Source organism: Salvelinus alpinus, chromosome 27, assembly GCF_045679555.1.
Source record: "Salvelinus alpinus chromosome 27, SLU_Salpinus.1, whole genome shotgun sequence".
In the NCBI taxonomy this organism is placed as follows: Eukaryota; Metazoa; Chordata; class Actinopteri; order Salmoniformes; family Salmonidae; genus Salvelinus; species Salvelinus alpinus.
The window spans coordinates 10866863-10880831 of record NC_092112.1 but is presented as its reverse complement, the minus strand read 5'-3'; the positions used below and the strand labels follow the sequence as shown (position 1 = coordinate 10880831).

The 13969-nt window shown below is 47.6% G+C and overlaps 1 protein-coding gene across 1 annotated transcript; it reads left to right on the top strand.

The window, feature by feature from the left end:
- Window positions 1-2360: 2360 nt before the first annotated feature.
- Window positions 2361-3495, top strand: LOC139555795 (RE1-silencing transcription factor-like). Its single transcript, XM_071369196.1, has 2 exons — window positions 2361-3299; window positions 3400-3495. The coding sequence occupies exons 1-2, from the start codon at window positions 2361-2363 to the stop codon at window positions 3493-3495; spliced, it is 1035 nt and encodes a 344-aa protein (XP_071225297.1).
- The last annotated feature ends 10474 nt before the right edge of the window (window positions 3496-13969 follow it).

Sequence of the window (13969 nt, the reverse complement as noted above, 5' to 3'; positions counted from 1 at the left end):
TCTTCTCTCTTCTCATCTCTCTCTTCTCTCTCCCTTCTCCCTTCTCTCGCTCTTCTCTCTCACTCTCTTCTCCCTCTCTTTCTCCTCTCTCCCTTCTACCTATCACTCTTTTCTCACTCTTCTCTCACTCTTCTCTCTTATCTCTCTATTATCTCTCTCTTATCTCTCCCTTATATTTCTCTTATCTCTCTCATATCTCCCTTCTCCCGGTCTTCTCTTCTCCCTCTCTTCTCCTTCTCTTCTCCCTCCCTTCTACCTCTCTTCTCTCATCTCTCCCTTCTCTCACTCTTCTGTCTCCCTTCTCTCGCTCTTCTCCCTTATATCTCTCTTATCTCCCTTCTCCCGGTCTTCTCTTCTCCTTCTCTTCTCCCTCTCTTCTCCCTCTCTTCTCCTTCTCTTCTCCCAACCGTCTCTCACTCTTCTCTCTTATATCGCTCTTATCTCTGGGTTATCTCTCTCTTATATATCCATTATATTTCTCGTATCTCTCTCTTATATCTCCCTTCTCCTGGTCTTCTCTCCTCCCTCTCCTCTCCTTCTCTTCTCTCTCCCTTCTATCTCTCATCTCGCCCTTCTCTCACTCTTCTCTCTCCCTTCTCTCGCTCTTCTCCCTTATATCTCTCTTATCTCCCTTCTCCCTTCTCCCGGTCTTCTCTTCTCCTTCTCGTCTCCTTCTCTCCTTCTATTTTCCTTATCTTCTCCCTCTCTTCTCCTTCTCTTCTCCTTCTCTTCTCCCTCTCTTCTCCCTCTCTTCTCCCTCTCTTCTCCCTCTCTTCTCCTTCTCTTCTCCTTTTCTACTCCTTTTCTACTCCTTCTCTACTCCTTCTCTTCTCCCCCTCTTCTCCTTCTCTTCTCCCTCCCTTCTCCCCCTCTTCTCCTTCTCTTCTCTCTCCCTTCTCCCGGTCTTCTCTTCTCCCTCTCTTCTCCCTCTCTTCTCCTTCTCTCTCTCTTCTCCCTCTCCTCTCCTTCCTTTCAGTGCAAACTGTTGACAAAGTGATACCTAACGAGCCCTCAATTTTACATGAATATCTTTGAGTAGGCAGCTCCTTGGAAGGCTTAATGACACATTGCAACTAACAACGCACTCGATCATGCTTTGAAATAGCCCATCTTCTATCATACCGGCCTGTCTGTCACCGCTGTGTGTGTGTGTGTGTGTGTGTGTAGGAGGTGTGCTGAATTAAGTTGTCAGGAGTGGGTGTTGTTTAAACTGAATCGTTCAACACACACAAGTCTGGGGCCCACTTACCAACCAAGAGTTCTCCAAAACAGGACAAACACCCTATAGATGCTCTGCACGCAGAATTCTACAAAAAATATACTTTGTGTACAACGCAAAAGCCAAAACAACGCATGCAGAGCAGAATAAGGACTATAAGCAGACATGGCTCTCAAGAGAAGACAGACTATGTGCACACTGCCCACCAAATGAGGTGGAAACTGCGCTGCACTTCCTCACCTCCTGCCAAATATATATGAAATGCATATTTCCCACAGATCACACAGACACACAAAGAATTTTTAAACAAATCAAACATTGATAAACTCTCTTATCTATTAGAAAGAACAACAGCGGAGAAGAGAGAAGAGAGAAGGGAGAAGGGAGAAGGGAGAAGAGAGAAGGGAGAAGGGAGAAGGGAGGGTGTTTATAAGAAAACTGTAGTGTGTAGGGTAAAGGAACCTGAGTTGAGCATTTGGAAGAGCTTTCCCTGGGTCCGTCCCTGGTGCCGTTCCTGGTGCTGACCAGATTAGGATTGGTTTATCAGAGGTTGCTGTCTGTGGTGCTGATCTGGTGGAATGTGCTGCAGCCTTGTCCGAGATTGCTCTCCAGTGCTGGAATGACAGCTCCCTGGGTTGTCCCAGCAAGACACATCTGACCTGTTTACTAAGAACAACATCCAATGGATGGTCGAGGGTGTAGGACTGGCTTATCAAGGGTTGATGTCCATGGCCCTGTCCCACTCTGGTGGGTCGCGATGACAGGCTGGCGGGAGGGCAGGAAGACGGGAGGGAGGGCGGGTGGGAGGGAGGGCAGGCAGGAAGACGGGAGGGAGGACAGCCTGGCGGGAGGGAGGGCGGGTGGGAGGGAGGGAGGGCAGGCTGGCGGGAGGGCAGTCTGGCGGGAGGGCAGGCAGGTGTGAGGGAGGGCGGGTGGAATGTCCTCATCATTATCACTTGATAGTCAACGCAGTGTAAAGGAAGGGAGGAGAGAAGGGAGGAGGGTGTGGTTGGAAAACAGCAGGATACTGTAACAATTGATGAGCACATCAATCTGCTAACTAGGAAAAAGTAGAGAGCCTGTGATATGGAGCCTGTGGATATGGAGCCTAGCCTGTGGATATGGAGCCTAGCCTGTGGATATGGATCCTGTGGATATAGAGCTTGTGGATATAGAGCCTGTGGATATAGAGCCTGTGGATATGGAGCCTGTGGATATAGAGCCTGTGGGTATGGAGCCTGTGGATATGGAGCCTGTGGATATGGAGCCTGTGGATATGGAGCCTGTGGGTATGGAGCCTGTGGATATGGAGCCTGTGGATATGGAGCCTGTGGATATGGAGACTGTGGGTATGGAGCCTGTGGATATGGAGCCTGTGGATATGGAGCCTGTGGATATGGAGCCTGTGGGTATGGAGCCTGTGGATATGGAGCCTGTGGATATGGAGCCTGTGGATATGGAGCCTGTGGATACGGAGCCTGTGGATATAGAGCCTGTGGGTATGGAGCCTGTGGGTATGGAGCCTGTGGATTTGGAGCCTGTGGGTATGGAGCCTGTGGATATGGAGCCTGTGGATATAGAGCCTGTGGGTATGGAGCCTGTGGATATGGAGCCTGTGGATATAGAGCCTGTGGGTATGGAGCCTGTGGATATGGAGCCTGTGGATATAGAGCTTGTGGATATAGAGCCTGTGGATATAGAGCCTGTGGATATGGAGCCTTTGGATATAGAGCCTGTGGATATGGAGCCTGTGGATATGGAGCCTGTGGATATGGAGCCTGTGGGTATGGAGCCTGTGGATATGGAGCCTGTGGGTATGGAGCCTGTGGATATGGAGCCTGTGGATATGGAGCCTGTGGATATGGAGACTGTGGGTATGGAGCCTGTGGATATGGAGCCTGTGGATATGGAGCCTGTGGATATGGAGCCTGTGGATACGGAGCCTGTGGATATAGAGCCTGTGGGTATGGAGCCTGTGGATTTGGAGCCTGTGGGTATGGAGCCTGTGGATATGGAGCCTGTGGATATAGAGCCTGTGGGTATGGAGCCTGTGGATATGGAGCCTGTGGATATAGAGCCTGTGGGTATGGAGCCTGTGGATATGGAGCCTGTGGATATAGAGCCTGTGGATATGGAGCCTGTGGATATGGAGCCTGTGGATATGGCCTGTGGGTATGGAGCCTGTGGATATGGAGCCTGTGGATATGGAGCCTGTGGATATGGAGCCTGTGGATATGGAGCCTGTGGATATGGAGCCTGTGGATATAGAGCTCTAGGATATGGAGCCTGTGGATATGGAGCCTGTGGATATGGAGCCTGTGGATATGGAGCCTGTGGATATGGAGCCTGTGGATATGAAGCCTGTGGATATGGAGCCTGTGGATATGGAGCCTGTGGGTATGGAGCCTGTGGATATGGAGCCTGTGGATATGGAGCCTGTGGATATGGAGCCTGTGGATATGGAGCCTGTGGATATGGAGCCTGTGGGTATGGAGCCTGTGGATATGGAGCCTGTGGATATGGAGCCTGTGGATATGGAGCCTGTGGATATGGAGCCTGTGGATATGGAGCCTGTGGATATGGAGCCTGTGGGTATGGAGCCTGTGGATATGGAGCCTGTGGATATAGAGCCTGTGGATATGGAGCCTGTGGATATAGAGCTCTAGGATATGGAGCCTGTGGATATGGAGCCTGTGGATATGGAGCCTGTGGATATGGAGCCTGTGGATATGGAGCCTGTGGATATGGACCCTGTGGAGTCCAGAATATTACAGGTGGTCAACAGCCGTCTCCCTTCCATTTCATCTCTCCAGAATCTTCTATTCAAACTTCAGCTTTCTATTCAAATTGCAAAACAGCAATTTTCCCTCCTGCTATTATGTGCTGACGCATCTAAATGAGAGAGAACCCAAAATAGGCCAGGCATTTACCTGGGTTAAACAACAGGATTGCAGAGAGGGAGGGAAGGAGGGAGAGAGAAACAAAGAAAAGAGGGAGATAGGGAGGATACCTGGTGCCATTCTGAGGCTGGAAACACTGCAGACCAAATGACTCTGCCTAAATTGGTCCGTAATCCTCACGCAGGCCTAGTTCAGCCCCCACAGTGAGGCCGGGCAGGCAGTCAGTCAGCACGTGTACTACATATTACACACACACGTGTACTACACCACGCATGTCTACTATGTCCCAGGCTAGGATGAGCTGAGGGTGCTTCCCTCTGCTATAGGTGTTATGGTTTTACATAGAAACTATGAGAGTTTCTGGAGTGCTTGGCCTGTCTGTGCCTCAATGTGACTGAATCACTGTTCAGAGGAGGTTTGTCTCAGCCATCAGCAAGCTAGCTAGCTGTCTCTGTCTGTCTGTCTGTCTGTCTGTCTGTCTGTCTGTCTGTCTGTCTGTCTGTCTGTCTGTCTGTCTGTCTGTCGACATAACTTTAAACAGTACCAGTCAACGGTTTGGACACACCTACTCATTCAAGGGTATTTCTCTTTTTTTACTAATTTCTACATTGTAGAATAATAATGAGGATGTCAAAAATTTGAAATAACACATACGGAATCATGTAGTAACCAAAAACGTTTTAAACAACTTAAAATATATTTTATATTTGAGATTCTTCAAAGTTGCCACCCTTTGCCTTGATGACAGCTTCGCACACTCTTGGCATTCTCTCAACCAGCTTCATGAGGAATGCTTTTCCAAAAGTCTTGGAGGAGTTCCCACATATGCTGAGCACTTTTTGGTTGCTTTTCTTTCACTTTGCGGCCCAACTCATTCCAAAAGATCTCAATTGGGTTGAAGTTGGGTGATTGTGGAGGCCAGGTCATCTGATGCAGCACTCCTTGGTCAAATAGCCCTTATACAGCCTGGAGGTGTGTTTTTGGGACAATGTCCTGTTTATATAGTATATATAGGTCCCACTCCCATCAGCCACTCTAAAGAAGGCTGCTTGCCTCTGGTCCTTTGATTCATTTTGCATATCTAATTCCTGTAAATGAAAACGTGTAAAATACATTTACATATCATTACATTTAAGTCATTTAGCAGACGCTCTTATCCAGAGCGACTTACAAATTGGTGCATTCACCTTATGATATCCAGTGGAACAACCACTTTACAATAGTGCATCTAACTCTTTTAAGGGGGGGGAGGGTTAGAAGGATTACTTTATCCTATCCTAGGTATTCCTTAAAGAGGTGGGGTTTCAGGTGTCTCCGGAAGGTGGTGATTGACTCCGCTGACCTGGCGTCGTGAGGGAGTTTGTTCCACCATTGGGGTGCCAGAGCAGCGAACAGTTTTGACTGGGCTGAGCGGGAACTGTACTTCCTCAGAGGTAGGGAGGCGAGCAGGCCAGAGGTGGATGAACGCAGTGCCCTTGTTTGGGTGTAGGGCCTGATCAGAGCCTGAAGGTACGGAGGTGCCGTTCCCCTCACAGCTCCGTAGGCAAGCACCATGGTCTTGTAGCGGATGCGAGCTTCAACTGGAAGCCAGTGGAGAGAGCGGAGGAGCGGGGTGACGTGAGAGAACTTGGGAAAGTTGAACACCAGACGGGCTGCGGCGTTCTGAAATACACATAATATAATGTTATAAATATCTTTATGAACATCATATCAACTTTGCACAGCACTATAACAACTATGTCAGTCCTATCAAAAGATGAGTACTCACATTTTGTGGCACGGTGAAGTCTGTGTTTCTTTCTTAACTACATCCAAGGTCTGTCGAGGCTCTGGAAAACTGTCTTACGGGAAGAAAAAATACATTTGTCAGATTAGGATTGTGAGCACGTCCGTCCCAGAGAAAGCCACTGTCGCCGATCTGTTTAGTGTTCTAGGTGACAATACTGTAGGGCTGAGGCCATTTCGTCAACTGGTCAATTGTTTGGTCGATGGGCTGTTGGTCGACCGACATTTTTTGTTGTTGAGTAGTGGCAAATATATATATTTTTTAAATGTTATGGCACAGGAAACACCTGTCTGATTCATTCCTGTCTGAGTGGACTGATCAATTGTGGAGGCTGCTGGGATGGCACGCCAGTATCACCAGTAGTACCATTCATTACCATCATTTCTAAAGTACAACGTTTGTTTGGTTATGTAATGTCTGTTAATGTATTCAATATATTATTACAGTTTAACCGTTGTCATTGTAAGAGTGGACATATTGTTTTCAGAGCACACAACCTCCATGTACGAGTTGTCAATTCATAAAATGTTATTTTGTTTGGAGCACTTCTGTCAATCTTGAGTAAGGACACACACCTGATTAGGCATAGAAGTACAGGTAGGCCTAGGCTACCTGGCCTGCGTGCAATTGTAAGCTTATAAATGTGCCCATTTGGTGATCTGATACTATTTCTGATTGTCTTAGCTCACCATCACTGTGGAGCTTCTCAAATAAATGTTTTCTTCTCCCCAAACAGCAAGTAAACAACGTTTGTTTTTACATCCACTGAGAATGACAATAATTCCTCAACGTAGCCCATTTTATTTTGCATGAAAGGGGAAAAAAAGATGTCATGCTCTGATCCGGTGGAAAAGTCATAAAAAAAGGCCTTATGCAAATAGCCTACAGCCGTGTCTGTCTGTCAGGAGCTGTTTGCACAAAATGGTACGCAGCTTCATCTGGATATGTGTACAACAACAGTTCGACATTCCCCTTTCGGCTACAATTTCTGTCAAGTTGTCTACGCATACAGTTTGACGCATACGTTCTATAAATCCAACGTTCTATAAATCCAATGTTCTATAAATCCAACGTTCTATAAATCCAACATTCTATAAATCCAACGTTCTATAAATCAAACGTTCTATAAATCCCACGTTCTATAAATCCAACGTTCTATAAATCCAATGTTCTATAAATCCCACGTTCTATAAATCCAATGTTCTATAAATCCAACGTTCTATAAATCCAACGTTCTATAAATCCAACGTTCTATTAATCCAATGTTCTATTAATCCAACGTTCTATTAATCCAACGTTCTATTAATCCAACGTATGCACCACACAGAACGCACTACAACTGCCTCTGCAACTCAATGCTGCAAGGAAAACACAGGGTTTCGTAGGAAAATAATGTATTTCTGTTGTAGCAAAATGAAATGATGCTGTCGGTGTAATCGAGGGGTAAAGTCCCATAATATTTTATACAATGTTGGAAGTTTTCTAGCAGGTGTGGGCTGGAACAAGTTAATAGTTGACACAATGTTTCAAGTTCCTTGCAGACAGACCGTGCACGGCCATTTTGATTTATAGAATATTTGTTTTTATCAGAATATGTTCTACCTGCGGGCTGCAATGTTTTTATTTGTTGACTTTATGTCGACTATTGTAACATATTGACAACGGCAAAATAAGTTACTTTTAGATTTGTATCCTTTTAATTTAGATATAATTTTTATTTATTAAATTATTTTGATTGGTCGAAATAACAGACGATGATGTTTTTGTGTCAGGTACAGCCCTACAGCACTGTAGCTTGCAAAGATTATCTACTAGCTACCTACATCCTCAAATGAACTTGACTTAAACTAACGTTACCTCTATAATGTATAGCTTCTTAATGGTAGTTAGATAGCTATATGAACGTTGGCACTAGTGTCGTGGACACATGTTATGAGCTAAACATGTGTATGCTAGCTAATGTGTATGCTAGCTAACTATCTAAATTAGGTTGTTAGCCAACGTTAACACTCATCGTAGTTTCCATCTTTTCCAAGTAATTTTGTAAACTCCATCTCTCAGTCGTTCTTCTGTGTTAGTGGAATACTTTCTTTTCAGCATAATTAGTGTAATGACAATCTCTGCCTTAGCTTTGGATAGCTAGATTCGCTTTTTTTTGTCTATATTTTGAAGCGGGTTCCTTTATGTAGAAATGTAAGGGTGACATAGCGTAGGAGCTACAAAAAATGAAATTCTGCAGTAAACGAGTCACCACAACGACAAGCGGGAAAGCAGAAGAGAGACGTACCTAGCATGTTCGAAAAATGAAATGGACAGATAAGATAAGAAGACTGATCCAGCAATGTCGGTCCACGTTATTTCACGTCACTACTCATTTCACATATCTTCAATCTAATCAATGTGCTATAGAAGTGCCTAGGCTCCTCATAGATGTGTGGAAACTGGTGAAAATGGCTTATCCTGCTATACTGAGCTCCGCCCTCTCCAGCCCTGTGTCTGGCTCTGTACAACCCAGCTCCGCCCTCTCCAGTCCTGTGTCTGGCTCTGTACAACCCAGCTCCGCCCTCTCCAGTCCTGTGTCTGGCTCTGTACAACCCAGCTCCGCCCTCTCCAGCCCTGTGTCTGGCTCTGTACAACCCAGCTCCGCCCTCTCCAGTCCTGTGTCTGGCTCTGTACAACCCAGCTCCGCCCTCTCCAGTCCTGTGTCTGGCTCTGTACAACCCAGCTCCGCCCTCTCCAGCCCTGTGTCTGGCTCTGTACAACCCAGCTCCGCCCTCTCCAGTCCTGTGTCTGGCTCTGTACAACCCAGCTCCGCCCTCTCCAGTCCTGTGTCTGGCTCTGTACAACCCAGCTCCGCCCTCTCCAGTCCTGTGTCTGGCTCTGTACAACCCAGCTCCGCCCTCTCCAGCCCTGTGTCTGGCTCTGTACAACCCAGCTCCGCCCTCTCCAGTCCTGTGTCTGGCTCTGTACAACCCAGCTCCGCCCTCTCCAGTCCTGTGTCTGGCTCTGTACAACCCAGCTCCGCCCTCTCCAGCCCTGTGTCTGGCTCTGTACAACCCAGCTCCGCCCTCTCCAGTCCTGTGTCTGGCTCTGTACAACCCAGCTCCGCCCTCTCCAGTCCTGCGTCTGTCACCCCCCCCCCCCCCCCCCACCCTCTTCTCTCCGGTTCCTGTGACTGTTCCAGATCAGGAAATAGGCTTGAACCTGTGGAGGTGAGGAATCTCCGGGGGATATCAAAGGGGAGTGGACCACACCATCAGCAGCTAGAGAAAATATTCAGTAAATATTCAGTACATTTCCAGTAAGCTTTAAAACATAATGCAGTCAGGAACTCAGGCCTTGGTACATTGACTAAATTTCATTCTTTATTTTAAGTGTTTACTTATTGTCCTTTTCAACCTTTTATATAATAGAAGTGGCTGAACACCCTTCCAGGTAACATCGGCTTCAGCTATCAACACAAAATATCTTTGAGCTGCGTTCCAACTCCAACAATAAGGAGCAGAATGTAAGCGCAATGGACCTTTTTGAACAGAGAACAGAATGAACATGATGGAAAGATCGTGTAAATCGTTCAACTTAAATTGTTTTATTATACATTCGTTTATGCTTCACATATTCTTTGAATATGGATAAAGAAGCCCCATTCAAGACTACTATTCTGTTCCATAGCACCACAGAAAAGTTAAGCAACCCAGGACACCCAAAGATATGCTGCCTGCTGTTTGCCTCTATAGGACATCGAATGTTAAAAAAGCTGTCAGTGAAAATCTTACTTTTAAAAGTTCATATTTTGTGAACTCATACCCAAATATTGTTGTGGACTCATCGTGTTCTCGTATTTCTGGCGAAAGTATAAAATATAAAACAAATAAACAGTTTAAGGTTATCAAATCTGCTGATGGCCTGGTAATAGCAGCTGTTCACATGGAGAGCCATGTGGTTGAGGGTGTTGCAGTTACCGTACCAGGCGGTGATGCAGTCTGACAGAATGCTCTCGATGGTGTATCTGTAGAAGTTTGTGAGGGTCTTAGGTGCCATGCTGAATTTCTTCAGCTGCCTGAGTTTGTAGAGATTCTGTTGTTGTGCCTTCTTCACCACAGTGTCAGTGTGGTGAGACCATTTTAGGTCCTCAGCAATGTGCACGGCGAGTAACTTGAAGCTTTTTTGACCTTCTCCACCGCGGCCCCGTTGCCGAGGATACGGTGTCGTGTTCTCTCTTCTGTCACCTGTAGTACACGATCAGCTCATTACTTTTGTTGACGACGAAGGACAGACGTTACTCTCCTGGCAGCACTCTGCGACGCCTCTTGTTGATAATCAGGCCTACCGCTGTCATGTCGTCAGCAAACTTGATGATTGAGTTGTGTGTGTGTGACCAGGCAGTCATGGGTGAACAGGAAGTACAAGAGGGGGCTGGTCACACACCCCTGAATAGAAATAATAGAAACGTAGCCTCACTACTGTATATAGCCTCACTACTGTGTATAGCCTCTCTACTGTATGTAGCCTCACTACTGTATGTAGCCTCACTACTGTATATAGCCTCACTACTGTATATAGCCTCACTACTGTATATAGCCTCTCTACTGTATGTAGCCTTGCTACTATTATAGCCTCACTATATATAGCCTCTCTACTGTATGTAGCCTCTCTACTGTATGTAGCCTCTCTACTGTATATAGCCTCGCTGCTGTATATAGCCTCTCTACTGTATATAGCCTCTCTACTGTATATAGCCTCACTACTGTATATAGCCTCGCTACTGTATATAGCCTCTCTACTGTATATAGCCTCACTACTGTATATAGCCTCTCTACTGTATGTAGCCTCTCTACTGTATATAGCCTCTCTACTGTATATAGCCTCACTACTGTATATAGCCTCTCTACTGTATATAGCCTCACTACTGTATATAGCCTCTCTACTGTATATAGCCTCTCTACTGTATATAGCCTCACTACTGTATATAGCCTCTCTACTGTATATAGCCTCACTACTGTATATAGCCTCTCTACTGTATATAGCCCCGCTACTGTATATAGCCTCTCTACTGTATATAGCCTCACTACTGTATATAGCCTCGCTACTGTTATTTTCACTGTCTTTTTACTGTTGTTTTCATTTCTTTACCTACCTATTGTTCACCTAATACCTTTTTTGCACTATCAGTTAGAGCCTGTAAGTGGGCATAACCTGTTGTATTCGTCGCAGATCACAAATAAACTTTGATTAGATGCTGTATCCTACGCAGTATAGAGCCCACAGGCAGACAGACGCACAGTACAGTATGTTTCATACCTCTGAGGAGGACGTGTGTCAAGATGTGGTGATTGTAATTTTCCACAGACAGCAGCGTAAAATATGAAGGCTGACCTTCGATTAGCATTTCTACACGCTTCATCCGATGATTACCCCTGGTAGCGCTGTAGGATCTGTTATTGGTTAACGCGTGAAACTGTCAGGTAATGACGTGAAAAACAAAGATACACAACTCCTCATTAAACATCTGCCAATCACATTACCCTCAGATGGCTCTGAGGCTCCTGAAGACACACACACAGACACAGACACACACACACACACACACACACACACACACACACACACACACACACACACACACACACACACACACACACACACACACACACACACACACACACACACACACACACACACACACACACACACACACACACGCACACACACACACACACACACATCACAGCAGGGAAAAGCCTCCCGTCATGCCGACAACCTTCCTCCTCCACATGGTCACCTGAAGGGAAAACTCAGCTCATAACCTCCGGCAGCTATCCTCCTCCTTTACTACCCTCCCTCCCGTCATCCATCACCCAGCTCATACCCTCCTCCCTTTCAACCCTCCCTCCAGTCACCCATCCATCCCTCCCTCCAGTCACCCATTCATCCCTCCCTCCCGTCATCCATCACCCAGCTCATACCCTCCTCCCTTTCAACCCTCCCTCCAGTCACCCATCCATCCCTCCCTCCAGTCACCCATCCATCCCTCCCTCCAGTCATCCATCACCCAGCTCATAACCTCCTCCCTTTCAACCCTCCCTCCAGTCACCCATCCATCCCTCCCTCCAGTCACCCATCCATCCCTCCCTCCCGTCATCCATCACCCAGCTCATACCCTCCTCCCTTTCAACCCTCCCTCCAGTCACCCATCCATCCCTCCCTCCCGTCATCCATCACCCAGCTCATAACCTCCTCCCTTTCAACCCTCCCTCCAGTCACCCATCCATCCCTCCCTCCAGTCACCCATTCATCCCTCCCTCCCGTCATCCATCACCCAGCTCATAGCCTTCTCTGACTCACTTCCTCTTCTCCCTCCCTGCTTCCCTCACTCCACCCTTTCATCTATGCTCATCCATGCCACCTCCAATTCCTCCCATCCCCTTCTGTCCGCTCCTCCCATCCCCTTCTGTCAACTCCTCCCATCCCCTTCTGTCTGCTCCTCCCATCCCCTGTTGTCCGCTCCTCCCATCACCTCCTGTCCGCTCCTCCCATACCCTTCTGTCTGCTCCTCCCATCACCTCCTGTCCGCTCCTCCCATACCCTTCTGTCTGCTCCTCCCATCCCCTCCTGTCCTCTCCTCCCATCACCTCCTGTCCGCTCCTCCCATCACCTCCTGTCCGCTCCTCCCATACCCTTCTGTCTGCTCCTCCCATCACCTCCTGTCCGCTCCTCCCATACCCTTCTGTCTGCTCCTCCCATCCCCTCCTGTCCTCTCCTCCCATCACCTCCTGTCCGCTCCTCCCATCACCTCCTGTCTGCTCCTCCCATACCCTTCTGTCTGCTCCTCCCATCCTCTTCTGTCCGCTCCTCCCATCCCCTCCTGTCCTCTCCTCCCATCACCTCCTGTCCGCTCCTCCCATCACCTCCTGTCCGCTCCTCCCATACCCTTCTGTCTGCTCCTCCCATCCCCTTCTGTCCGCTCCTCCCATCCTCTTCTGTCCGCTCCTCCCATCCCCTCCTGTCCTCTCCTCCCATCACCTCCTGTCCTCTCCTCCCATCACCTCCTGTCCGCTCCTCCCATCCTTACCATCTTTCCCATTCCTGTTTATGGCTACTTTAAATGTTCTTCTCCTCTCATCCATGTCTCCTCTCCTCTCCCTTTTTCCCTCCATCGTTCCCTCACTTGCTTGATTTATTACCATACCTGCTTCTATTTCTCTGTCCACCTTGTCTGCTCCCACTCCCCCTTCCCTCCCCTCCCTCCATCCTCCAGGGCTCCACCCAGGTTTATAGCCTCTGTTATCAGGGAACAATGGAAGAAGAGGAGGAGGTAGAGGAGTACATTTAGATGTGATGTGATGAATATGTATGATATGGAGCCTTGATGCTCACAAGGCTTTGAAGATTTAAACATGGCTTGTTGTTGTTGAACTTTAGTGACGTTGTTGTTGTTGTTGGGAACGTTGTATTTGCAGTAAGAACTACTACTGTATGTTGATATTGGATGGATGGATGGATGGATAGCTGTTGGCCAGCAAGATGAATGGATGGATGGATGGATAGCTGTTGGCCAGCAGAATGGATGGATGGATGGATGGATAGCTGTTGGCCAGCAGGATGGATGGATGGATGGATGGATAGCTGTTGGCCAGCAGGATGGATGGATGGATGGATGGATGGATAGCTGTTGGCCAGCAGGATGGATGGATGGATGGATGGATAGCTGTTGGCCAGCAGGATGGATGGATGGATGGATGGATAGCTGTTGGCCAGCAGAATGGATGGATGGATGGATGGATGGATGGATAGCTGTTGGCCAGCAGGATGGATGGATGGATGGATGGATAGCTGTTGGCCAGCAGGATGGATGGATGGATGGATGGATAGCTGTTGGCCAGCAGGATGGATGGATGGATGGATGGATGGATGGATAGCTGTTGGCCAGCAGGATGGATGGATGGATGGATGGATGGATAGCTGTTGGCCAGCAGGATGGATGGATGGATGGATGGATAGCTGTTGGCCAGCAGGATGGATGGATGGATGGATGGATAGATGTTGGCCAGCAGGATGGATGGA

What these genes read in the sequence shown, in the direction of transcription:
- LOC139555795 (XM_071369196.1), top strand. Translation starts at nt 2,361, where the DNA reads ATGGATCCTGTGGATATAGAGCTTGTGGATATAGAGCCTGTGGATATA. An exon ending in AGCCTGTGGATATAGAGCCT is followed by an intron (nt 3,300 to 3,399) that starts GTGGGTATGGAG and finishes GTGGGTATGGAG; the next exon opens with CCTGTGGATATGGAGCCTGT.